Genomic DNA, 27990 nt, shown 5'->3' on the forward strand with positions numbered 1-27990 from the left:
CAACCACCAAAATTCCAGTGACAGGTTCACCTTAGGGTTGCCATAAGTTGGAAATAAATATCCCAGATCACTACTGTAGTGGCTGGACATGGAAAGCTACAGGTTCTTCATCCCTTCTCTAATTAATCCTCCTAGGATAGTAAACCTTCTAGTCTCCTTGCTTAAATTAGCATGGTACCCTACTTATGTTATGTCAAGAGAGAGACTGTACCTCATTTCTTTCCCAAGCAGAAACCTCTTAGCAGACGACTCTCTGGATCTTAATCACTGACAACACAAAAAGGTTTTGGTCATGAAGAGGTTCTGTTTCTTTTGTCTATCCCAACATCATTGATTTACCAATGTAAAGAAGAGATCTACCCTCCTTTCATTGCCACTTCATTTCATTTGTGTGGGTTACATACAACAAAATATTGTGTTAATGTACTGGGATTCAAGCTCAACTATTGTAATGCATTCTGAAGACTATTCTGGTGACACTCTCAGTATAAACAGGGGATGAACTATTGGATGCCAGCATTCCATGCTCCATGCAGTTTCCTGTAGATCAGAATGAGCAACTGTGGCAGGACCAGGGACCAGTTTTCTGCTACTGGGTGCCTTCAGGAGTTGCATGTGCCAAATCTGGAAGTGGCCAGAAATCCACTTCTGATTTTGAAAAACAGTTGTTGTTTTTTTTTAATTTAAATTGTGAAGGTGTGATTTATTTAAAAGGTGAATTTCTGCTACGGGAGGCTTCTGCATAATTTAATTCATCCTTTGGCAGAGGACCAGAAAAACGTTAGTATGGGAGCTACAAAAACTGTCTGGAAGGGTTTTGTTTTTTTTAAGTTCAGGAAATTTAAAGTCCATTTGCATCTCAACAGGGACTCCTTTTTTGCAATCCAATATGTCTCCATTCTAGTGAGGTCACAGGCCTCTTTGTTGCCAGAGGACAATGGTTTCACTTTGCCTAACCTGCCTTCTTTGTCAGGCCCAATTCAGCCTTATGCAAGTTTCTGATTCAGCTCTTACAAAATCTCCTGTAGTCTTTCAAACAAAATGCAGAATTGATCTCAAAAAGATTTTCTTTGCCTTCTACTAGTTATCATTTTTATTCTGTACCCCTGATTGATTTAAGAGATTTGAAGCAGATCCTACTTACTGAGATAATATGCCCATTCAGTCCATGGGCAGAATCTGCACATTCAATCACCGCGCTTAGCTGTGGATAGCCCACACCAGTTTTTATCCGAGTGGTACACACAGATCCTAGCATTGAAAACAAACAAAAAAAGAACACTGAAAAGGATGCAAGGACGGCTGTGTAACATAAAATTCAAAGTATGAGGGGGTATTGTAAAGTAATAATTATCACCCAGAAATTATTATGGATGAAATTTTATCAATGTCATCATTGATCCCTAAGTGAAAATCAATTCATTGTGTCCTTTATTTTTGTTACAGGTTGTGCCAGAAGTGACTAAAGTGTAAGATGGAGAAGATTGAGGCTCACAGCATGATAAAGTTCCTGCATTTGAAGGGTAATAGTGCCTGGCAAATTCATGAGGAAATGATGGTGGTTTATGGAAAAGACTGCCCATCTTATGACATTACTGTGTGGTGGAAAAGGAATTTCCAAATTGGTCACATGTCCCTCACAGACGAGCCAAGACCTGGAAAACCATCATTGAAGTACAATGTGGCCACAGTGAAGAAAGTGGAGTGTTTATCATAATCCTAGAAGACAGATGAGCAACCATCCAAATGACCATGAATGAAACTGGTCTCAGTTATGGTAGTATGTGGAAAATTATTCATGATGAACTGCACATGTCTAAGTGTCTGCACACTGGGTTCCATGTTTGCTAATCCGTTTCCAGAAACAAATACAGTGTGACCTTTCAAGACAGATGTTGACACTGTTGGAACAGGATGAAGAGGATTTTTTTGGTTATCTGGTAGCCATGGATGAATCTTGGATCTATCAGTATGGTCAAGACACCAAAACCATGAGCATGGAGTGAAAGCATGCCAATTCTCCTCCCGTCCAAAAAGGCAAGTGCAAAGGTCAGCAGGGAAGGTCATGCTCTTGTTTTGTTGGGACTGTCATGGAGTCATTCTCACAGATTATCTTGCAAAGGGACAAACCATCACTGGCACATACTACAGCAATCTTCTGGACAAGTTGCGAGATGCTTTGAAAAAGCAATGCCATGGTATTTGTCTCCTAGCTGACAATGCACCAGCTCACTCATCTCAAACTGCAGTTAACAAAACAAGGGCATGTTGCTTTGAGATTTTGCAGCATCCTGCTTATTCTCCTGACCTTGCACCAAGTGATTTTTTCTTGTTTCCAGAAATGAAAAATCCGCTGCAGGGTCGCCGATTTGACAACACAAATGATGTCATTCATGAAGTGGAAAAGTGGTTTAAGGTGCAATCTGCAGACTTCTACAACAGCAGTATTCAGAGGGTCAAGAAACGCTGGGAAAATGTGTAATCTGGATGGTGACTATGTAGAGAAAAGTTAACAACTACAAATAAAAAAAAACTTTCTGCCAAATTTTTTTAAGGTGATAATTAAAACTCTACGATACCCTCTCATGCAGATTGTGATGACTCCTTTATTAAGCCAACCAACAGAGGCAAAAGTCATCACACTATCTTTTGAAACTCACTGGCTTCTTTATCAGGCAAAAATGATTTTAAAAAATATGAAAATAAAATAAATCGACAGAAAGCTAAGCATTTCTTTACTGCTTTTCTCTGAAACTGAAGTAATTTATCTGCATTCTTAAAAGGCAGTGTCTACAACTGGGCACAGTATTCTAGATGAGGTCTGGCAAGTGTGAAATAAAGTGCAATTATTACTTCTTATAACTTAAGATATTCTGATTCTGTTAACTCAGCCTAAAACTGCATCAACTTTTTCTGCAGCTTTGCACCTTCCTTGCAATCCCAAGATCAATGCCCATTCTATGTTTCTGTATTTGATCTTATGTTTTGTTTTTGTTGTCTAAATAGAAAATTTTATATTTCTCTCTTTTAAATGTCTTTGTTGGTTGTTTCAACCTGGTAGCTCTCTCTACCAAATTTCTTTTGAATTTTATTCCTGACTTGAGGCACACTCCTGGTTTTGTGTCAATCAAAAATGTCATCAGGATTCTTTCTACCTCTTTAGCTTAGTCACAGGTAACCATGTTGAGTACCGGGCCCAGAACTGAGCTTTGCATATTTGACTAAGGGCCTGAACAGACAGGCCAAAATAAAGCTGCTTTGGGTCACTTTGGAGGTATGTTGTTTAAATTACACACGCATCTTAGGAGGCCAGAAGCTGCAACAAAGTTGCGCTCCAGTTCCTAGGACTGGAGCATGGCTTTGGTGTGGCTTCCGGACTCTTAGGACGCATGCAGCATTTAAATAGCATACCTCCAAAGTGACCTGAAGCAGATTTATTTTGGCCTGTTTGGGCCCTTAGTTTGCTAAGTAAACTGCTGCAGAGACCTCTGTGAATGCTTTACATTCCTCAGTGTTTAAGAAATAAGAGGAATATAATGAGGGCCAAGATACAGTGGAAAGTTCTGCCAGGTGGAATTATGTCACAACCTCTTGCCCATCCACCTTCCAAACCCATCTTTTACTTGGTTCAGTCTCCTTGGACATGGTGGGGAGAGGAGGCGGGCAGCAGTGGAGGAGAAACATCAAACTATGTTCCTGTAGGTCAGTGGTTCCCAACCTGTGGGTCGGGACCCCTTTGGTGGTCGAATGACCCTTTCATGGGGGTCGTCTAAGACCACTGGAAAACACCTATTTAATTACAGTTATGAAGTAACAACAAAAATAATTTCATGGGTTTGGGTCACCACAACATGAGGAACTGTATTAAAGGGTCATGGCATTAGGAAGGTTGGGAACCACTGCTGTAGGTAGACACATAGCACTAAGACATTCTTTGCATCTCCCAGGGGACCTCTAAAGTTCCCAGATGATGATAACATTACTATATATTCAACTATAGGAACATAGCTGGATCCTCCCCTACTGCCCCACACTGGACAATAAATGGTCATGATGGGAATGAGGGTTGCAGCAGGTAAAAGTTAGGATTATTTTTGCGGTGGGTGGGGAGCAGAGCCACTGCATAATGTTGGTAGAGAATTAAGACCTCTGCAACTACCCAAATAAACCCTTACATAGCCATAAGATTACATCTTCATAAGCCACTAGTAGGATTGAAAGTTTCTTCTCCTGTACAAATCCATCTGCCATCCTTTACCATGGTTGAACATTTATTTCATTTACATCCCACCTTTCTTCCAGCACTATCTGTGGCTAATGCTTCTCTTACAAGCATCGAAAACCAGGGATAGCACATCCAGGTTGCAAGGGAACCTAAGTTAATTGTACTTAACATCCCTTTTAACAAAACATGAGGCAGTACAGATGGGTGGGAAAACGCCGCCCCTTTTGCTGCGTTGCATTGTCATGTCAACCAAATGGTGAGGCACAGCTGCGCAGCAAAAATGGAGCTGCCTAGAGCAATTTCTTTTGTGATGTTGTAAGAATTGCATCACAGCCCTTACAATGCCGGTTCCTGGAATAGACGTGTGGGCGCTAAGACGCCCATACATCATCAAGACGCCCCCCGTGTAGGCGGTGCCTTGCAATAGTGGTGCCGCCCGCACATGCACGCTCCCAGAAGCATGTGGTTGGTGCATACTCCCGAACCCTACTATCGGTGCCAGGACACTGCTTCCTGGCGGTGTATACCGGGCCTTAGTTACAGTTTGGTGCCAAGATCCTCCGTGGATAACAAAATCTGTGGATGCTCAAGTCCCATTAAATATAATGACATAGCAAAATGGTGTCCCTTCTAAAAAATAGAAAATCAAGGTTTGATATTTGAAATTTATACTTTTTTTGAACATTTTCAAACCATGGGTGCTTGAATCCGTTTATAAAAAATCCCTGTATAAGAAGGGCAGACTGTATAAAAAGGTAAGTGAGAGTGAACAAGCACCCAGTCCTTCAGCCTACTTGATCTCTTAATTATAGTGATGCACTAGAAATATTAAGCCTACATAAACCTAAGACTGCACAATAACTTCATGCTTGGTTTTTTGGGGTGTGGTTTTTGTTGTTTTGTTTTCTTTTTGCTTGGCTGAAGCTGTTTCTAGGTAACCAAAAAAAAAAAAAAAAAAGATTAGTTACTCTGACTTATCACAGTGAGATCTTTGGGCAGTATGGAATGGTATGGACAAGCTTACTACTTTTAGCCTAAAAATGGAAATACATTTGGAGTGTGTGTGTAAAAGAGTAATTCTAAAACTATTTTTCAGCTGAGGCTTTTATCATGCTACCATCCTGGTTGAATCTCTGACTACTGTAAGAGCTTCCACTTCTTCTACTGATTCTCCCATCTTTTTCCAAGTACAGAAAATCTGTTACCCATATCTGAATGTAGAAAGCAGCAATGTGATTATAAAATATGATGTCAGACTGCAGCAACCTCATGGTATATGATGCTTACATATATGTTTTCCCTGTCTAATCTCAATACTCACTAAACACCTAGTGTGACTGGAGGATTTGTGTGTGTGTACATTGTTACAAATGTTGACATAAAAACACAATCATATACATATAAGGGTTATATGCTCCAGAACAGCTTACCTGGCCCAATTCCCACTTTGATAATGTCTGCTCCAGCCAGTAGTAGTTCTTCCACCATTTCTCCTGTTACCACATTACCTGCCTGAAACACAGGAAAGAAAATCACCAGTGAGAAATAAATGGAATCCTGAAATGTGTGGACTTCTACTACTGGCTTAAGTGTTGGACTAGGACTCTGGGAGCCCACGGTCCAAGTCCCTGTTCAGCCATGAAAATCGACTGGATGATCTTGGGCAAGTCACACTTTCTCAGCCTCAGAGGAAGGCAATGCCGAACTCCCTCTGATCAAATCTTACCAAGAAAACCCAGTGATAGGCACAGAACAAGAAAGTATGAAAAATAGGGGAACATGGACACATATGGATTTATCACAGAATGTTAAAAACTAGACCAAGAATGTGACAGGTAGATAAAATAAAATAAAATATGTAAGAAACAAGAATTCATAAAACATGTGAAATATGCAATATTTCTGTCATGTAATGAGAAATGAAAAATACAGCTCATTACAGCATATTTGAGACAAAATAAAAAGGATAAGAAATATGAGAGGAAGAATTTCTTGGCTGAAAAACATTAAATAATAGTTAGATTACAATGCAGTATCTTTATTTAATGTGATCATGTCCAAAGTAATTTAGCCATTATGATGTCCACCCTCTGCAAGGAGGGGAGAACACAAGCAACACACACATGCACAAACTTGAAGCCTTTTTGCTATTCAAGCCAGTGTTTGTTTTAATGGTTCAAGGAATGCAAAGAATATTTTCATGACATTTTTGTTACCAAAACTATTATTTGGCCTAGCTGGGAGTAGTTTGAAGCTGTGCTAAACAATCCCGATTAAGAACTCAAAAGTAAAAACAAATTCTACCAAGCTCAAAGTAATGAAGGCCAACTGTTTCAAAATTTTACAGTTTTTCACAGAATTAGATCCAATGTCATGCAAGGACTGCAAAGCTACGCTTGGGTGTGAAAGATACACATTTTGTTCCAAAACTCCCAGTAAGTCACTAGTAACTCGGCAAGAATGGGAACTATGCAGTCTACCATCATCCTCATTCCAGAAACCCCATCATAAAAAACATCAGGAATAAATGGAAGATCGCATCTCCAGGGATATGATTTTGCTATTAAACACTATGAGTGGGCCCTTGGTATCTACTGGGGTTTGGTTCCAGGACCCCTTGTGGATACCCAAATCAGTTGAGCTCTTAAGTCCCATGAAATACAGCGGCATAGTAAAATGACGTCCTTTATATAAAATGGCAAAATCAAGGCTAGCTCGTTGGAAATTATATTTTAAAAAATATTTTCAAGCCATAGATGGGTGAATCCATGGATAAAGCATCTGTTCATACAAAGGGCCAATTGTACTTTATTCTGGTCCCAAAAAGGTAATTTTAGGTAAAACTTCTGGTCACACCCAATTTGTCAAAAAGGTGGGTACAACTCAAGAAGAGTTAGGAAATGGGGCGAATGTAGCCCAACACACTGTCAGGATTGGATCAATCCTGCTTCTGACTGTTATGCTTAAGTTTAATGTGTTATAAAAATTATGTTATATACGGTGTCCCCTCCTTATACACAGATATTTTTATCCAGCATTCAATCATCCAGGCTTGAAAATATTCCAAGAAAGTATACATTCCAAATGGCAAACCTTGATTTTCCATTTTATATAAGGGACACCATTTTGCTCTGCCATTATATTGAATGGGACTTTTGCATCCACGGATTTTGTTGTCCACAGGGGATCCCGGAACCAAACCCTAGCAGATAACAAGGTCCGATTGTAGTAGTTAATTAAGAACAGAGCTCCAAGTTTTGTGTTATGGGATTTGCAGTTATGGGAGTGTATTAGCTATTAAGGGGATAGTGGGTCTTTATAGGGATTGTTGGGGGGGCAGTTATATAAAGGAAGTTAATATGCTTTTGGATTTTCTTACTCTTATGTTTGGTGCAGTCATGTTGGCCACATTACCACTGGAGTTATCTTCGGACAACACAGGCTCTTCAGCTTAGTAAAGGAGATGAGCACCACCTCCTACAGTCGGTTATGACTAGACATTCATGTCAAGGGACTACTTTTACCTTTTAATATTTATCCATATTATTTTATGTTTGGTTATAAATATTTAATTGTATATTTCTGCATGGCAAGGGGTTGGACTGCATGGCCCTTCTGGTCTCTTCCAACTCTATGATCCTATTTATATAAGTTCATTTTGCTATGATGTTAAGTTGTATATGAGAATGCTCTGTTTGGAAATATTGTACATTCCTGTTTGACTGATAATGAAGACTTGTTTTGCTAGGGAGATTATTGCATTCTGTTTAAAGTATCTTATCCTCGATGGGATAGAAGTGTGTTTATTTTTAAAAACGGATCTTATTGCATTCACCTGTGGCTGGAATAAGCCCAGATGCCAAGCAGGTTTATTCTGCAGCTTTTCAAGACAGGATTTTCCCATCCTTGAAAAGCCACAGAATAAGCCTAGCTGGCATCCGGGCTGTATATGGGTTGCATTTGCCTGGCCATGGGTGAATGCAATAAGATCCATTTTTAAAAATTGGGGATAAGGCACTTTAAACAGGATGCAATAAATTCCTAGGTATTAAAGTAAATAAGATCATGATTGTCTATACAGAGAATTAAAGAAATCAGTGAGAGGCTAAGATTTTATAAGTTGTTGTAAGTTTGATTAAGAATAAAGTTAATAGAAGATATAGAAGACATATAACTGAAATGTTTTTATAGTGTAATATGGATTTTATGGATAGATAAGAAATGTATGATTTGTATATGTTAGACTATGTTTGGGAAAAGTTTTAAATCTGTTAAACATTTGAGTTAAACCAGATGCATAGTGAGTTGGTGTGTTAACTGAGTTGGTAACAGCCTGGGAGAGGAATGTTTATCTTTACCAAAGCATCTGAAAGTCATTAACTGCTAAGGATAATAGTGAACTCTATGAGACTCAGAATCTCTGGGAACCAAAGGAAAACATTTGACAAGAGATAATTGTTTGGAGAACTGTGTGTGTATTACAAATTTGAGAAATTGTTTGCCCACCAAATTTGGGGGGTAGAGAGCAAACTTGACAACTACTTTTTTATTGGGGGGGGGGGGGTGGAGTTGGGATTTGCTATTGTTCTCATTTGATATATGTGTATTCAATCTTCAGTCCTGTCTAAGAATCATAATAGAGGGACCTCTCTTATCTTTCAATAAAAAGGCTTTTCTGTTAACTTTCAGAGATCTTAATTGAGTAAGGGGAAGGTTGCCTATGGGTCCTGATACAGACCCTCTGCAGTTTCCTATCTCTTTGCTACAGCTATTATCCAGCACAGAATTATGTAAGATCAATCCCATTGGTTTTCACTTAAATGTGCTTGGTCTTGTGTTTCGAAGGGTGTTCTCAACTGCAGTGATTTCTGTTGAAGGCCCCTGAAAAATGCCTTTTCTCACTGACCTCAAAACATGTTGGGCCTTTATAACAAAATAAATAAACAGTTTACCATCTCAGAGCATGTGAAACATGTCTCCTTACTGTTTTCTGCTTTTAACATGCTTTTCAGCATTCTCTTCAATATGGAATTTTTAGCCAACAAGCTTCTTGTGAGCCTCAAATACTATTTTTATAACAAAAAGGATGGGATATTGCCATCTAAGATATATTAAATCTGCACCAAGTCCACGGAGTCGTTCTGTTGTTCAAGGAAAGTGGAAAGAACATGTAAATTTGGATTTTTAAAAAAGAGAATAAAGTGAACCTTGATTTATGAGTGTTTGCAGCTCCTACATAATTCTGTTCTTGCAAGAAGGTCATTTGCAGAAATCATGTTTTTAGCACTGATTAACAGTTGTATTACCACAACTAATTCTAAATCCCAATGTTGATTTTTAAAGAAATAAACACACTTAAGATGGCTTCCTTTATGTGGAAGAATAAGCAACCACACAGTGTGTGATGTCAAATGTACTCCCAAGCTTGACTGGAGTCTTCTGTTTACTGCAAACAGCACTTTTGAGGACAAAAACAAGCTCAGATGGGCTTTGTCATGTAAATGACACATAGTCCTAACACAGATCAGGAACATGTTCCAAACTGGGGCCTTTGACTGCTTTTTTTTTTAATGGAACCTTTAAGGCAACTTGTTTTTAAATGCCTGAATAATGCCATCAGTATCTCAATAAAACTGTCCTTCTGACTCTCCCCTCCTCTACCCACCAGGTTTCTCAAAATCTTTAAAGGGGCAATGGTCTCTCTTTTTTCCATTCTCTTAATGATCTTAGATTATGTGAGAGGCAGGAAAAATTATTTCCCTCAAGACTATCCATAATTTGGGCATCAACTGGTAAACTCCTGCATTATTCAACTACAATACTTCAATTTTTTTTTAATTTTCTCTACTAGAAAAGGTTTCCAGCTATATATGATCGTTCTGATTATGTGATTCCTAGCTTCAGGACTTTGAACTCCTCAATCTAGGAGCAATGTGCTGTGGTATGAAGTAGTGAGGGTGTCTTTTTTCAGTTCTCGTGAACATGTTATATGATCCAAAGAAGCAAACTGTTGCCTAAGGGTTCAGATCAGGTAGCAGTTTCTGTTGACTACAGAAATAAAAGCCAGTTTTGGAAACCAAGAGATAGAAGCTGACAAAGTACTAAACCTGTGGTGGAGAAAGAGTGCCCAGTGGCTATGTGTGTCCCCAGGCTCAATTTCATGACTCCCATTTTTAAAAAAAACTGTGACATTCCCCCTATATATAGATGCAACTGTTTGTCTCTGTACTTCCCAACTCCCAGTTAGCCAAAAATGTAACCCAAAAGTGATGTCACATCCCTTCCAGTATGCCAGTATACACCAAGCAGCTCATGGTGGGCATGAAGGCCAAAATTGCCTCCCTGCATAGTTTCCCATTCCTACTCTAAGCCTTTCTTTTTTCTCCTCTCTCTTCCCATTTGGCAGATCAAAAGAAAAGAAAAATCTCCTCCCCATCTCCTCTGTATCTGACACCTGCATATAAGCCAAGTAAAAGTCTAAACTTATTAACTCCAAGCCCTGAATCCATTCATCCTACGTAAGAGCCAAGGCAAACCCCAGAAGATGTAACATGAAGGATGTAATTTTTCCATATGAAGGATCTAATTTTTCCCATGAAGGATATAATTTTTCCCTACACATTTTTCAAAGTCTAGTCAAATTTCAGCATTTAACTTCCTTCACTGAGGACACATACTCCTAGTAATGAGCAACAAACTAATTTTCACTGAAATCCCTTTACTAAATCATTATTACTATCACCTTAAAATATAATGCAGACATTAGTTTGTCTTGGATGTATCACTGGTTGTACACTTAGGATTAGGGAATAGGGAGAATTTGTGTCTTGTTTGTTTTTAATAAGAATTTAAAAAAATAACTCTCAAAACTATCAAGAGAAACAGCTAGAGTTTTTAAAAATTGGGATGAGGTTTAAACTCATATTCAGGCAGAGGATTTTGAATGCATGTGCTTCCTGCAATGATAGTCACAGCCATCATCCCTCACCATGGGCTAGGCTAACTAGGGCTAATGGGAATTCAAGTCCAAAACATCTTGACACAAAAGTTGCCCACTTAAGGCCTAACTCTTTGAAGTCTTTGTTGGAATTTTTATTTATTCAGCCATGTTTGTGGTACTGAATTACAGTTGCCACTTTTTCCCCGCCACAAAACCCTTTCCATATTGGAAAAAGCTGTACCTGTTGGAGCTGGCCAATGCAAACAGCTAAGAATTTCATTTAGTATGTTTCTGGTAAAAACTGTGTAAGATCTGCACATTTCTTCATAAATCCAACTGAAAAAAACTTGAGATTTTAAAATATTAAATGTGTGAGAAAGTAAAACAGACATATTTGCCCATCTAGGCAGATTGCTTTGAGTGCTTCGCTTAAAAGCCTGGCTTAGAAACCTTCTTTATTCAGCAATTTTTATGCTACTGAATTAGGGTTGCTTACTCTTATTTTCTGTGCCAGATTTCTCATTTTGAACAGCTATACAGCAAGCAGGTTCAACAGGATCTTCTCCATACCAGAAAAAACGTATACCTACTCTGCCAACACAATCAGTTTTGTTATGAATTTTGTCTGAGTCATTTTTGATAGGAACAATTCAAAATTTTTGAATTTCTTCATAAATTTATGAAAGAATTTGAGTTTTTTCTGCCACTAAAACCAAATTGAGTGTCAAAACAAAACTGCCAGTCATCCTACTCTGTTTGGCATTTAATATGGTACTTCCCCTTCAATAGCTCCTCTTACTAAACTTCAGAATTATTTTCAGTCTCAGCTTTATCAGTGCTTTTCAATTCAACAAAGGGTATGTTTAAGAATAACCAGTTTCAATAGTCTAGGAAGTGGCCTTTCACAGAGTGAGAATCACAACAATGTTGCTGCCTACACTCACTGACACCAGTCAGTAGAGATATAATTTTTCCCTTCACAGTCTTCAAAGTCTATTCAAATTTCAGGATTTAACTTTCTTCACCGAGGACACATACTCCTAGCAGTGAGCAACAAACTAATTTCCACTGAAGTCCCCTTACTAAATCATTACTACTATCACCTTATCTTGGCAACCTGTCTGTAAAACAGGCAGAAGGCAGTACAGGTTGTGTCTCCCTTATCCAAAATGCTTGGGATCAGAAGTGTTTTGGACTTTGGATTTTTTCAGATTTTGGAATATTTGCATATACATAATGAGATGTCTTGGAGATGGGGCTCATTCTAAACATGAAATGCATTTATGTTTCATCTACACCTTATACACATAACTTTAAGGTATTTTTATAGATAATATTTTTAATTATTCTGTACAAGAAAAAAGTTTGTATACACTGAATCAACAGAAAGCAGAGATGCCACTATCTCAGCCACTTATGAAGACAATTTTGGATTTTGGAGTATTTTGGATATTGGAATTCCAGATAAGGCTTGCTCAACCTGTAACAATTAATGATATTAACAAAAGGAAATGGAATTACAGAATATGCATGGCATGAAAACACCTGTCAATAATTTTTTTTTTGCCAAATACATGCTAATCTATCTACGATGTCACAGCTTTCCTTGTCATACCTACCATGATGGTGTGCTTGGGAAATCTGGCATGGACAGCTTTCACAAATTCCACAAAGTGTTCTGAATAACCATTGGCCACATCAAGGCAAATGTATTTGATAAGTGGAATGGCCTCTACTATATTTGTCAGCCTCTCGAAGTCAGCAATTCCACTGCCTGAGCTCACTGCTACATGCTGGAAAGAGAAGATGAGAATAATCAGCAGATTTCATAAAAATGAGGTCAATAATGTTTTCTGCAGAAGAAACTTGCTGTGACTAAATCAAATCTTATAATACCTCAAAAGAAAGAAAGAAGGGGCAAGAAAAGAAGATTTTCAAATCTCACCTTATAACACAAACCCAAACGTCTAAAGATCTGGAAATCTGTAGCTGGTATATGGATCTGCCACTTGAGGGGCAAAAGGAATTCTCCCTTCCTAACTATGCTGCCCATTAATACATTCATAATATTGTTGTCACTGGAGCACAGAAGTTTAGTAGGTCTATCAATATATTTTATTTATCTGTTCTTCAAAAATGCTTATTATGTCAACCATTTAGGACTTCAGCAGATTATTTTCAAGCATGTTTCCAAGACAAAATTCCCACTTCTTTCTGTCACATACCCAAACCATTTGTTCAGCTTTTTTCTCCTGTTTCCCTGCTTTGGTTTGGATGGTGCATAATGCATTGATGATGGATGCCTTCTAGCAGAAAAGGATAGTCTATTGTAGGGGATTGTAGGGGGCAACCTTAGAACTCCAACCCTCTGATCACACTAAAAAAACTATGCACCAGTTTTCAGGCAGCTCACAGAACTGCAGAGGAATGAGAATGGGGTCATAACATGTACCAGCAACACTATAGTTTTAGCCCATTATCTCCTGTTTGATCACTGGAGCATTTCCATTTTTACTTAAATAAAATTTTTGTCATTCTTTTCAAGATATATTCATATTCTGTACCTAGAAAAGAAAAAAAATTGTGTTCATTTTTGTCAATTCAGTTTCCTTTATTTCTTCAATGCAATACGCACTTTTTCCTCAGTTGCCTAGTTATTCAGATGACTTAAATGTTTTACAAAATTTTCTTTCATATTTCATTCATGAATCACTTATTTATTAAGGCTATAGTCCTACACACATTAATTAGGGAATAAGATCATCTGAACACAGCAAAACTTACTTTTTGAGTACACATGCATAGAATAACAGCACAATATGAATCTGCAGACATGGCATGTTGAAATCATGTGTTTATGTGTATTTATTTATAAATATTTATATTGTGGTCTTCTTCAGTTCTATTTTGCTTTTTAATGCTAGTCTCATTTTTGCCCCCTTTTTAATACTGATATGGGTGCATCCAGACAGAAGACAGAAAATCCCATATTTTGTTCCTGTTCTTTCCAATTTTATTTTTGAGATACACACATGTTTTGCTTAACCCAGATTATTTTCTATCAGCTCTGGGTACAGAGATTTTTTTTCTATCAGCTTCCCAGATTGGTTTATATTTAATCCAGTAAAAAATCTGAAAGTATAGAAGCAAAATCTAGGACTTTTCAGTCAGTCTGGACATGCCCCTATTTTAATAGTACAACTCCATACATGCATAGGATTATATTAAGTATTGAACTGGTCAAAGCTGACTTGGTCATTTCAAAGCTCAGGTAGCAGAACCTGTTTTGAAATCCCTGCGTTTCTTGGGGGGGGGGGGGGGGACAGCACAATGGAAATAGAAAATCAGTGGAAAAGGAAAGTGGCATAAGAACTTCTCCCTGATGTGCTGCTTGTGTGTGTACATGCTGACAGGGAATTCTGTACAAGCTTTTAAAAAATGGTGAATGTGCACCCCATGTGCACCCTGAAATCTGTTAGTACATCTACCATCTCATTTTGTTGCATTTGTAGTCTAGGCTTTTTTTTTTTTTTTTTTTTTTTTTTTGGTCTCATTTTTGCTGGATTATGCTGAACAAAGAGTATGCATATCAAGTAGGGTAAACATTTCTTTGTCATTCTTTGCATTCAGATATTGTATCATAATTTCAACATGGCATTAATGCATTGCAGGAAAAAAATCTGAGGAATAATCAACTCCTTAGGGCAGGAGGAATGCAAGCAGATGATTCTGGCTGTCACAGAAGTTACAGAATTTACAGAGGGATTTTTGCCATGGCCTTCCTCTAAGGCTGAGAGAGTGTGACTTGCCCAATGTCACCCAGTGACTTGTCTATGACCAAGCGAGGATTCAAAACCTGGTCTCCAGAGTCATACCCCAACTACTATGCTGGCTCTGGAGGGTTCACTACTGATACTTTATGAAAAATACTTTAAAAAGTACTTTTGAAATGCAAGAAACCAAAAGTGACAACATTCTATCATAATTACTACCTAATTTTATGTTAATTTACCTAATCATAAGTATTAATGACCTACAGGGATCTGCATCACTGGTATTTTGACTGTATCTGTATTGCATTGTTGTTTTTATTGAACATCAAATCAGGTTCATCACACGGTGACCCTATGAATGAAAGACCTCCAAAAGATCCTGTTATGAACAACCTTGCTTAGGTTTTGCAAATAAAGAGATATGGCTTCCTTGATTGCACCCATCCATCTGTAATATGCTCTTTTTCTTTTCTGGTTGCCTTCTACTTTACTGAATAGTGTCTTTTCTACTGAGTCACATCATCTCCTTTACTGTACTTTGCTTTCGTCTGAGGCTGCGAGAGTGTCACTTGCCCAAGGTGGATTTCTACAGCTGAGTGGGGCAAACCCAATTCTTCCCAAGAAAAACGCATGATAGGTTCACCTAAGGTTCTCCATAGGTTGGAAACAATTTGAAAGCACACAACAACAACATGTCATCTTATTACGTGTCCATAGTAGGATCACTTATGATTAGCTGTTGTGGTTTCTAGTGAGAGTTCAGGTTTGCATTGTTCTAGTACCTGGACATCTACAAATGTTTATTTGTTTTCAGGATGCTACCACACTGCAGAATTAATGTGGACCAGTTTAACTGTCTTGGCTCCATCCTATAGGATCCTGGAATTTCTAGTAGCACCAAAGCTCTCTGACAGAGAAAGCTAAATATCTCCCAAAACTACAAATCCCGGATTTCATAGTATTGAGTCATGGTATTTAAAGTGGAGTCAAACTATGTTAATTCTGCAGTGTAGATACAGCGTCATTCTCATCTATTCTAACAACACTAGGATTTATTATAACTGCTTTATGGCAAGTATGTTCCCGTTTACTGGACAAATTTTTAGGGTTTTTTCTTCTCGACCTCTCAAAAAATTCTTCCCGAACACATTTTTCCCTTACAAAATACTCACTTGGAACAAATACAGGACTCTCTAAGAACCAATACAGGTCTACAGGTTTCCCATGTTATATGTTTGAACCCCCCCACACCCAAATTCCAAGAAACATAGTAACTATAAATAATTAACTACATGAAAATATACCTCTAGGCATTCTGGGTGATTGCTTGCAAACAACTTCCACTGTTCTAGAGAGTAATGTTTGTGTATTGCTGTGAACATTGCATACTAGGAAGAAGAAGAAAAAAAGGAAGCAATACATTAATATCATTATGCCATTTGATAAGGCAACACACACACACACATCCATGGCTGCAGTTCAACATAACAATAGTGGTATATGACTCAAGAACATTTGGAGGGGAAGGAACTCAGCATTTGAAAAGTTACTTTTAAGAAAAGTGAATCATCATCCATAAAGAGCAGTGGCAAAATGCTGTTTTGACTGCCCTATCATCATTCTACCATTGCTCAGTTTTGGATGATTTCATTCTTCTTAAAAATAACCTTCTCACTTCTGCCTGCAGAAATAGCATTCCTGCAGATTTCTATTGTCACATATATATGAGGGAGTGTGGAAAATCTTTGCCCAAATGCAGGCTTGAGGTCAGTTTCCTATTTCTTGTTTTATTGTTTTTATTTATTTAAGGTATTTCTACATCACCTCCTAGTACTCAAGGGTTCCTAAAGCAATGAACAAACAAACAAACAAAAAAACAGTAGTTTCCACCGTTCCACACTTGCAAGATTCTGCAATGAAACTGCTAAACAAGAGACTTTCCAAAATAATGAATTCTGTAAAATTGTACATGAACTACTTCATATATGTCTCTAAATCATGTCACTGAACCATATAGGACATGGGAATGAGGCTATGCTTCTCCACAACTCTAACAGCAAGAGTATACTTCAGGGGGAAAATGGGTTGAGGATGGTGGCATAATAGCATGGGTACAACAATAGATTTTTTTTAAATGTCCTATTTGTGTCTACAGAGTAAATGCAGTTATATAATAATGTATTGGTCCCAGGTAAGAGCTAGGCTAGGCCCCATCCATCGTCAGACATTAGTAAGAAAAAGACAGTGGTGCCTGACTGAGGGAAAGAGACAAAAATCCAGGCTTGCCTGCCAAATCATATTGCTGGCCAGACCATACCTCAAAGAAACCAAGCTATGCCTACCTATGAAAAATAAAGCCTTGAAAAAATACTGCAGGACTGAATAAGATAACAGACAAAAACTCTGGTGTACAATGAGTGAGTGACAGGCTTCAGATGCATCTCAGCTAGCCTGAGCCACACCTATCTTCCTGGAACATGAGAACATGTTTTCATGAAGTTTCAGGAAGGCACTGGCTATTTAGAAGCCAGGGACAGAGCACTCATAATGGTGTGAGAAGAAAAGATAAGAAAAACTGGCTCAACCAAGTGGCGTTTCAACAACATAAACAACAAGCACCACTGAATTTAACGTCATTTAGGAAAGCTGAATAACACTTCTGAATTCCAAAATCTGCTCACAAAAAATTGCAGTGATAGAAATGTCTAAAATAAACAAAACAGATCAGGTAAGTGACCTTGCCAACAGCACTATGCACACACACGCACGCACACACGTGGGTATGTTTTTATATTAGAGGAACTAGGGAGCAAAAAATTGTATTTTACGTGTGTGTGTGTGTGTGTGTGTGTGTGTGTGTGGCTGCTGTGTAACTACTCTATTCAGCTAAAGCTTATAAAATCAGCATAATACATATGGTACCACTGTATATAGTTGTGCATTGCTTGTTATGCATCACTGCACAGTATGCAGTGATTGCATGGTTGCACATCATACATAAATGCACAATGAGCATCTGAATGTGCAAGATCACAATTCTGTAACAACATGGTAGCAACTGAGGCATAAGACAATAAATATAAAATTATGCTGCATGTCCTTGATGTGGGATTTTATTTATTTTATTTACTTATTGCAGGTGAAAGAAAATTAAAAGGTACTTACTTTAGTCATAACCTGTGCCATTTCAAAAGTGCCCACAGTGTCCATATTTGCTACAATAATGGGGATCCCAGTGTATGTTTGCTTAGAGTTACGGAATGTGAAGATACGCATAAGGTCAACCTGTAAAAAAAACAAATGCATTAGTAATACCAGCAAGGATAAGAGTTATTGTAACAGCATTCAAAGGCAAAAAAACCCCCTCTAATACAAACTAGATGCATAAGATAGGAAATGTGAACAGCAAAAAGAAGGTTAATTCTAATAAACAGTTGTTTCCCTTTGTTAGTTTCTGCAGCTTGTCCCATAGTACACGCTTACAGGAATGAAGCATATATTTTTTAACCAACCACTTTGCTGATATTGTTTTCCAATAAATGGTTTAAAGCATATTAAGAGCTTGGAATTCTTAACATGCGTGTATCGTCTGGGCTCAACTATTCAGCAAATGCTACCAATGAAATTACATTCTCACAAAAATAGCAGGTTTATACTTTGGGAATGGTTCTAGATTCAGATCAATTAGAGGCAAAGGCCAAAAAACAAATCACATCAGTTTTGGCTTTTTCACCAGCTACACTCTTTCCTGAAAGAAAGGGACTTCTCTAATGTGGTATGTGCCCTGAAAACTCCCCAACTGGATAGCCATGTGCTTAACATGAGACTGTTCTTTAAAGCTGATCAGAAGCAGAGTAATCAGATGCCCTAACTGTAAAGGAGGACAAGGCACTGTAAGATGGAGACCATTCCAGAAAAATGGAGGACATAACCAAAGAAAAGCTAAAAACACTCATATAAATGCAAATTCATGCTTCCTATTCATGCTCAAAACGGAGTACATTTTGAAATTCCTCCTGAAGGTTGAAATGTGGGACATGTCCAGGAAAAGGAGAAGCTGCAGCTTATGTATAATGTACCAACCAGGTTAATTGCTATTGGGAATTATTACACTAATTTTATATAAACCATACTGATTACTTATTTGCTTTCAGGATAAATTCGCTAAGAATTATCTTAGGTTTAGTCCCTTACAATCTGGCCCTTGCGGTCCCTTCCAACTCTGATTCTACAGAATTTGAGAAAGCATCTTTTCTTGTATGTAGTTATTAAGATTCAGCTCTTGATCTCTCATTGATCAATTTCCTGGGCAATTCCCTGATTATGGAACCAGATGCTACTAAAATCCATCAGATCAGGGATTTTGGTGATTTTAATCAGGCTTTAAATACTTATTTAGACACACTTTTCCTATTTAATATTCTCAGTTTTGTTACATTTCATTTTACTGGCTTCTCTGTAGTTACTCTGCATACTGGTTTCGAAATTGTTTTATTACTGTATTTTGTATCATTGTTTTCTATCTCTACAATCAGCATACCAAAAAGCAAAATATGAATTTTCCAAATACTATTTCCAGTACATGCCATTACAGAATTCTGGACCTCCTTCATCACAGGGAAGCCCATTATCCAGTGACTTTCCATTTGGGAGCAACCAGCGTCATCTTTCCAACTCAATCTTCAAAGAAAGTTTTAAATAAAACTTCCTAGAGTCCTTTTCTATGGCACTCAAAAACCCCTATCACTTGGGTCTCAAACAGACAGGCCAAAAAAAAAAAAAAAAAAAAAAAAAAAAAAAAAAAAAAAAACCATGGCAGGGCTGCATTGGCACTGTTCACACTGGGGCCATGATGACCACATGTGCCCAACCCTGATCCAGGCTGCCGCCATGGTTTTGAACTGGGCTGGCAAAAGGAGCGGGTTTTGTCTGCTCCTTTTTGACCTGGTTCTTTTGCCTTGGAGCAGCTTTGGGGCAGATTCCAGTCGCGTTCAGGGCATGCATCATCTTCACACCACGCCCCCAACGCAGTCCAATGCAGCCCTTTTGGCCATCTGTTTCACACCATAGTCACTAGTCCCTTTCAAATGTAATATTATAACTGCTAGCCCCAATCTAATTCCATACATCCAAAAGACAAACCTGCCTGCAACTAAATCTGCCTAATTTGGCATTACTGACTCTGGTTATATATTGTTGTTGCGTGCCTTCAAGTTATTTCTGACTTCAGGCAAACCTATCATGAGGTTTTCTTGGCAAGATTTATTCAGAGGAGGTTTGCCATCACCTTCCCCTGAGGCTGAGAGAGTGCAACTTACCCAAGATTACCCAGTGGGTTTCATGGCCAAGCTGGAAATCGAACCCTGGGCTCGATTAGGAGGAGATGGATCTCACATATATTAATGCACACAAATAACCAATAGCTGGTTTCATTTCCCCCAGAGAAACAGCATACCCATGAGTTATTTGTATTACCTAGGTCTTGTCTGACCATGATTCTCCTACATTCATTCAACTAACATCATGAGATGTTTTGTAAAAATAAGCTGTATATAACTATAGGTAGAACTGCCAAACTAGACAACAAGATGTCCCTTTTGGGGGAGGGGGATCCTTTGCACCAGAAGAGAATGTAACAGGAAAAGAGAATTTAAAGTCAGTCATAATCACAACATACAGACCAATTCTATATATTAAGGATGTGGGACTTGCAATTGCCTTGATGTGGGGGCAAATCTCCCATCATTCCCAACTGGTTGATATGTCTGCTGGGGGCAATAGGAGCTGGAATACAGCAACATTAGATGGGATAGTCTTCTCATCCCTGTTATAACTTGCTTGGAACTAAATCCTGAGAGGTTCAGTGGGAGTCTCAACTAAATATATATGGATGGAATCCTTACTTGCATTTCGCGGCCACTCCATCCATTATACCAGAGATAGGAATTATATGTCTCTCTAAATGCTGTTGGATTCCAGATCCCAGGACTGCTAGCTGGCACAGCCAATAGTAAGGAATGTTGGGCCAATGATAAGAAATATTATTCTGGCCAATGAGAACAAAGGCAGTACATGGAGTCCTCCAGATGTAGCTGGATTGCAGTTTTAGCAACTCTAGCAAACATAGGTAATAGTGAGGAATGCTTGGAGCTGCAATCCAACAATATCTGGAGGACCATGTTTGTCATGAGTATTTGCTATTATTTTGCTGAAAGCTGCATCCAATCCAAGTCCTCTTCATATTACAATTTCAGATGTGGATGGACAAACCTTAAGGGAGGCTTAGAGTAGTGATTTGGGCTAGGATTCTGGCAGACCAGAATCTCAGGCATGGATACTCACTGGGTAACTTTGGGCAAGTCACACTCTTTCAACCTTAGAACAAGGCAATGACAAACCTCCTTGGAATAAATCTTGCCAAGAAAGCTGTGGTAAGGTTGACTAGGCACGCCATAAGTAAGAGTAAACAAGGCATATAAGAATAGCAAGGGGTGGGAATCATATAGTCCTCTGGACACTGCTGAACATGCCTCACCACTGACTGTGCTGCTAGGTCTGCTGGCAATTACAGTTATACAACATCTGGAGAGCCACACAATCCCTCCATTGAGGCCACATTGAAGCGGACAAATAAAGATCAAATTTACCAAAAGCTCAACAGCTCATGGTGGACAAACAGGTTTTCCTGCTATTGTATGATGGTGTATTTCCCACCTGCTCAGACGATCTTCTGCCTGTACTTAAAGCAAATTTAACATAAATGTTAAAGTGGATTAACTTAATATTAACCTATGTAAATTGTGCTCAAAAGTGTTCAAGACTAGGTTTAAAATAAAAGCAAATTTATCAATGAGTAAAAACTATTTTGACTAATTTTACATCTTCTTGGGCCCATACAATACACAATTTTAAAAAGGCACCACAATACTTGAGAGCCCTTTGTCACTGGAATGTTGTTCTCAAGGTGACAGGTAGGTCATCCCACAAGTCAAGATAACCCTCTTGCATTAATAGCTACAATCTGCCCACAGTACTGTACAGAGACTCTTCTAACAGTATTATACCAATTACAGAGAGATAAACCTGCAGTCTTCACTTGAAAATACATTTAGTAGAAATAAAGGCTGCTAGTTAAGCCCAGATTGGTTCCCAACTGGCAAAGGAGTCAGACAAAGATGCATTCTATCATCCTCCTTATTCAACTTTCATGACGAAAACATCATACAGATAGGAGGTTTAGACTTAGAAGAAGGAGGAGGGAAGATAGGAGGAAGGAATGTCAACAATCTTGATATGCAGACAACACCATAATACTAGCAGAAAACATCACAGACTTGGAACAATTAATAGTGATGGTGAAAGATAAAAGCGCAAAGGCAGGCTTAATGCTGAACATAAAGAAAACAAAAATAATGACCACAGAAGGAATACATAGACTCAATCTGTATTCTAGACAATGAAGAAATTGAATTAGTTGGTTCCTCTACCTAGGATCAAATATTGGCCAGAATGGTGACTGCTGCCAAGAAATAAGAGGCCTAGGAATGGGAAAGGTATCGACGAAAGGACTAGAAAAGATCCTAAAGAGTAAAGATATATAACTGAGTACTAAAATCAGAATCATCCAAGCCCCATCACCATGTATGGATGTGAGAGCTGGACAGTGAAGAAAGCGGATAAGAAGAAAATCAGCTAATTTGAGATATGGTGCTGGAAAAGAGTGATAAGGATAGCGTAGACAGCCAAAAAAGACAAACAAATGGATCCCTGAACAGATCAAACCAGAACTCTCCCTGGAAGTCAAGGTGACGAAACTGAGGCTGTTGTATTTTGGCCACATCATGAGAAGGCATGACTCACTTTGAGACCGTTTTAACTGTCCTGGTTCAGAGCTAGGGAATCCTGGGAATTGTAGTTTGTTGTGACACCAGAGCTCTCTGACAGAGAAGGCTAAATTTCTTACAAAACTTAAAAACACACTGGGGCTAATTTCAGCATTAAAGAGACATTAAAGTGCATTTAAAGCATCACGCAAATAAAGCGAAAATGGCGAGTAATTGTGTAAATGATTATCACACGTAATTGCACAAATAAAGTGATATCAGAAATGCATTGTCGCTGAAATCCCAAAAGTAAAAAGATGCGTGTTAATACTTCTTTGTGACCACTTTAATGGTGGGTTTTGTGAAATGTCGTGTGAAATTGTTTCGTGTAATTACGCAATTTTTTCGGGATATTCACGGGATAAACTCCATAGATCTATACCTTCTGAAGTGTGTCCTCCAGGTGTTTTGGACTGCAGCCCCCATCATTCCTTAACTGTTGGCCAAGCTGGCTGGGAGTTCTGAGAGTTGAAGTCCAAAATGACTGGAGGACCAACGTTTGGGAATCACTGGTTTAGGACCACATCCAAACTCTGGTACTTCTTTGTGACCACTTAAATGGTGGGTTTTGTGTGACGTGTGAAATTGTTTCCCGTAATTGTATTATATTTTGGACTTCAGCACCCAGAAGCCTCCACCACCTTGGCCAATAGTCTGAGTCCAAAAAGCACCTGGAAAGCCAGAGTTTGGGAATCACCTACAAAAAGATGTTTTGAAAAACCCAAATATCTTTCTGGAGGTTCATAGAAGTGTCCCCATTATCCTCCCTCTTTGTGTTGCATTTATTTTATTCAGGAGGAGAGTTGACCTGCCTTTCCCTCACAGGAAACATTACCTCTAATATGACCTCCCCTAACAGCCACACACACAAACCAACAACAAAACAGCCGGCCTGCAACTTGTAACTTGACTCCCCAACTCTGCAAAAACCTTGTGTCAAGTGTCACGAGTGTCAAAGAGTTTAGCCATATCTGACACACAACACTTTTGGGTCACCTTCCTCTTCCCGACCGGCCGCCATTCTGGCTCCTTTGCAAAATCTACAAGAAATTCCCTGAATTAAAATCAAATTTGGTGAGAGGAAAGGGAGAAGAAAAAACAGCCTCCGGGTTTCAGGGGGTTATGCAGGGAAAAGGTCCCCTTGGGTTGCGCCTGCACTGGTGAAATAATTTGGTTTGACAGCGCTTTTTAACTGGTGTGGCTCCATGCTATGGAATTCTGGGAAATGTACCTTTGTTGCAGCACCAGAGTGGAACACAGCAAGGCAGAGCTCGCAATAAGCCACATTTCCCAGAATTCCATAGCATGGAGCCACGCCAGTTAAAAAGCGCTGTCAAACAGGGTTATTTCACCAGTCGGGATGCAACCCCAAGGCACCTTTCCCATTATATTTCCCAGTATCCCATTATATGCAATCCCAAGGCACCTTTTCGATTAAATTTCCTAGCATGCAATCCAAGGCACCCTTTTCCTTGCAGCAAACTACATTTCCCATAATTCCATAGCATGCAACTCAAGGCCCCTTTTCCTTTGTATTTCCCATAATTCCATAGCATGCAACCCAAGGCACACTTTTCCTTGCAACAAACTAATTTCCCAGAATTCATAGCAAGCAAGCCAAGGTATTTTTTCCATTACATTTCCCAGAATTCCATAGCATGCCACCCAATTCACCTTTTCCATTATATTTCCCAGAACTCCACAGGATGCAATCCCAATGCACCCTTTTCCTTGCAACAAACTACATTTCCCTGCGAGGATTAAAAGGCGGAGAAGGCAAAAAGCGGGAAGGACGGGGGGGTGCGTTAGGCTGCATCCACACTGGAGAAATAACCCGGTTTGGCACCAATTTAACTTGCTGTCTGGCTCAGGGCTATGGAATTCTGGGAGTTGGGAGTTTGTTGTGGGCCAACTCCCAGAATTCCATAGCAAAGAGACAGAATGAGTTAAAGCGGTCCCAAACCGGGTTATTTCTCCAGTGTGGATGCATGCAACCTAGATGCCAATAAAGCTTGGAATAATAAGAGAGGCGAGACATAAAATGGAGGAGGAGGGAAAGGAAGGGAATGCCCCCAGCCACCCACCCACCCACCTCGGCTCTGCTTTTGAGGCTGCTCCGTTTAGGTCTGAGCAGGACATCCTTAAAGTCCAGCTTGAGGTCTGCGTCTACTCGGGGCATCCTCCTCCTCCTCCTCCTCCTCCTCTTCTTCGCCCGATTAAAGGAAGGAGGAAGGCTCTTCTTCGTTGTCTCTTTCCCAAACGTCCTTGTTCTCAGAGGCCAAAGAGGAGCAATGGAGCCTTGGGTCTTTATAGGGCCGGGAGCAAGAGGCCAAGCCCCGGGGCTTTATTAGGGAAGGGGCGGCCGGCTCTCCTCCTCCTCCTCTTCCCCGGCCTCAGGTTTCCTCTCTTGGCCGGGAGGGAGCTTGCCTGGACGGCTGTCCCCTTCTCCGCCTCCTCCTCCTCCTCCTCCTCCGCCAGTGACTACGGCATTGCAGCTGAGGAGGAGAGAGAAAGACCGCCGCAGCGCTGAGGGAAGAAGGAGGGGAGGAAGAAGAAGAAGAAGAAGGGTGGCCCCATGGCCTCGCCTCAAAATGGAGGGCCTTCAGAAACAGTAGTGATAGTGAAGGACATGACCAAACAAAAACACTCCTCTGTCAATGTAAATTCACGCTGCTTAGTCATGCCCAAAATGGAGGGCCTTTGGGAGTTGAGGACGTGCCCTGGCTGGAAAAGGAAAGGGTGACCAAGTGTTAAAACTGGAAAGGAGGGCAAAGTACCTCAAAATAATGGAGGGCCTTCCAAGAAAAGTGGAGGACATGACCAAACAAAAACACTCCTCATCAGTTTAAATGTGTGCTGCTTAGTCATGCTCAAAATGGAGGACGTTTGGGAATCCCTCCTGGACAGAAGGTGGAAATGGAGGACCTGCCCTGCAAAGGAGGGCAAAGTACCTCAAAATGGAGGACCTTCAAGAAGAGTGAAGGACACTACTAAATGCAAACACTCCCATCAATGTAAATTCAGGCTGCTTGGTCATGCTCAAAATGGAGGACCTCTGGCAGTTCCTTATGGACATAAGGTGGAAATGGAGGATGTGGCCTGGAAAAGGAGAGGGTGACCAAATGTTAAAACTGGAAAGGAGGGCAAGGCACCTCAAAATGGAAGGCCATGACTAAATGCAAACACTCACATCGATGTAAATTCAGGCTACTCGGTCATGGTCAAAATGGAGGACATTTGGGTTTTGTCCCTATGTTTCCCAATGAAATGGAGGATATGGCCTGGAAAAGGAGAGGGTGACCAGATATTCAAACTGGTCCTAATTAATCCTAATAAATGAAGGCAAAGTACCTCAAAATGGAGGGCCTTCAGAAACAGTGAAGGACATGACCAAATAAAAACACTCCTATCAACAGAGGGCAAGGTACTTCAAAATGGAGGGCATTCAAGAAAAATGGATGATTTGACCAAATAAAAGCTGAGAACACCCCTATTAATGTAAATTCATGCTGCTTAGTCATGCTCAAAAAGGAGGACATTTGAAAGTGAAATGGGGCACACAACCTGGAAAAGGACAGGGTGATTAGATATAACAGCAAAAAAGGACAAGGCACCTCAAAATGTAGTCTTCAAGAAAAATGGAGGATGTGGCCCCAGAAAAGTTCAATACATTCCTATCAATGCAAATTCAGGGTACTTGGCCATGATCAAAATGGTCATTTAGGAATCCCTCCTGGACAGAAGTTGGAAATGGCCTGGAAAAGGAGAGGGTGATCAGATGGCATAACTGCAAAGCAAAGGAGGGCAAGGAACCTCAAAATGGATTACCTTCAAGAAAAATTAAGGACATGACCAAATAAAACCTCAAAACACTCCTGTAAATGTAAATTCATGCTTCTTCGCCCTGCTCAGAATAAGAACCTTTGGGAATTCCTCCTGGACAGAAGGTTAAAATGGAGGACAAGGCCTGGGAAAGGACAGGGTGACCAGAAGTCATAACTGCAGAGGGCAACAAAATGGAAGATCTTCAGGAAAAATGGAGTGATACGACCAAAGAAAAGTTCAAAATACTCCTCAGTGTAAATTCATGCTTCTTATTCATGCTCAAAATGCAGGATATTTGAGAAATCCTCCTGGCCAGAAGGTTGAAATGGAGAATGTGTCCTGGAAAAAGAGGACATCAAGTCACTCTGGGCTGGACACGGATTGGTTCAGATAATAGGCAGTTTTGTCCCTATGTTTCCCAATGAACAAGTTTTCCCTTATGTTTCCTTATGGGCAAATATTCCCTTATGTTTCCCTATGGGCAAGCATTCCCTATGGGCAAACATTCCCTATGTTTCCCTATGGGCATGTATTCCCTTTTTTCCCCTATAGGCAAGTATTCCTTATGTTTCCCTATGGGCAGGTATTCCCCTATGTTTCCCTATGGGCAAGTATTCCCCTATGTTCCCTATGGTCAAGTATTCTCCAATGTTTCCCTATGGGCAAGTACTCACCTATGTTTCTCTATAGGCACATACTGTCATTTGTTTTAGTACATTTTGTACATTTAACTTTCTCTGTCAAGAGAGTTCTGGTGCCACTAGAAACTACAGCTCCCAGGGTCCCATAGGAGGGATGGATCCGTGGCAGTTAAAGCCATGTCAAACTGCATTAGTTCTGCAGTGCAGATGCAGCCTCAGGCAGGAGTAGCTCCTACGCCGCAGTGCTAAATCTGGATCGGCGGCGTGGAGAAAGGGAAATTAAGGACAACCCAAGGGCAGAGGAGGAAGCAACAGCACAGGGGAAGCCTGCCTCTTTGACTCTCTCCTCACACTCCAATCTGCTCTATTTATACCCACATGAACACACACAGACACACTATATATGTATTAATATAATATAATGTAAAATTTGGGATGCTTCTCTTTTGCTCCCTTTACTTCTTCAGTTTTGTCTACTAATCACCCTTCAGGGGAGGTCTTCTTCTTGATTTATTCTGCCAGCCAGACAGTTATGAAACAACAGCTTTGGAGGAAAGAGAGAAGGTTATTGAAACAACAAACCACAGGTTTTGCAAGCCCTGTTAGACCCACACAAAACATACTCGCCTTCCTCCCAAATAACCAGCTTTATTTGAAGAATTATCAGAGCAAACCTTGTCTTGGGAGTGGGGAAAAATCTGGT

General features: G+C 39.7%; 1 protein-coding gene across 1 annotated transcript in view; it reads right to left on the reverse strand.

The window, feature by feature from the left end:
* The window catches only part of GMPR (guanosine monophosphate reductase), a 32594-nt gene extending 7590 nt beyond the window's left edge, over positions 1-25004 (reverse strand). The window contains exons 1-6 of the mRNA XM_089516786.1: positions 24914-25004; positions 18104-18223; positions 16243-16326; positions 12785-12958; positions 5656-5737; positions 1145-1251 (exon numbers count right to left, since the gene is read on the reverse strand). Coding sequence (XP_089372912.1) covers positions 1145-1251; positions 5656-5737; positions 12785-12958; positions 16243-16326; positions 18104-18223; positions 24914-25000 — 654 coding nt within the window. The 5' untranslated portion in view covers positions 25001-25004. The remainder of the gene's footprint in view (positions 1-1144; positions 1252-5655; positions 5738-12784; positions 12959-16242; positions 16327-18103; positions 18224-24913) is intronic.
* Positions 25005-27990: the final 2986 nt, after the last annotated feature.

Source organism: Sceloporus occidentalis, unplaced genomic scaffold (genome assembly GCF_023333645.1).
Source record: "Sceloporus occidentalis isolate IW3139 unplaced genomic scaffold, rSceOcc1.0.p SCAF_3, whole genome shotgun sequence".
Taxonomy (NCBI): domain Eukaryota; kingdom Metazoa; phylum Chordata; class Lepidosauria; order Squamata; family Phrynosomatidae; genus Sceloporus; species Sceloporus occidentalis.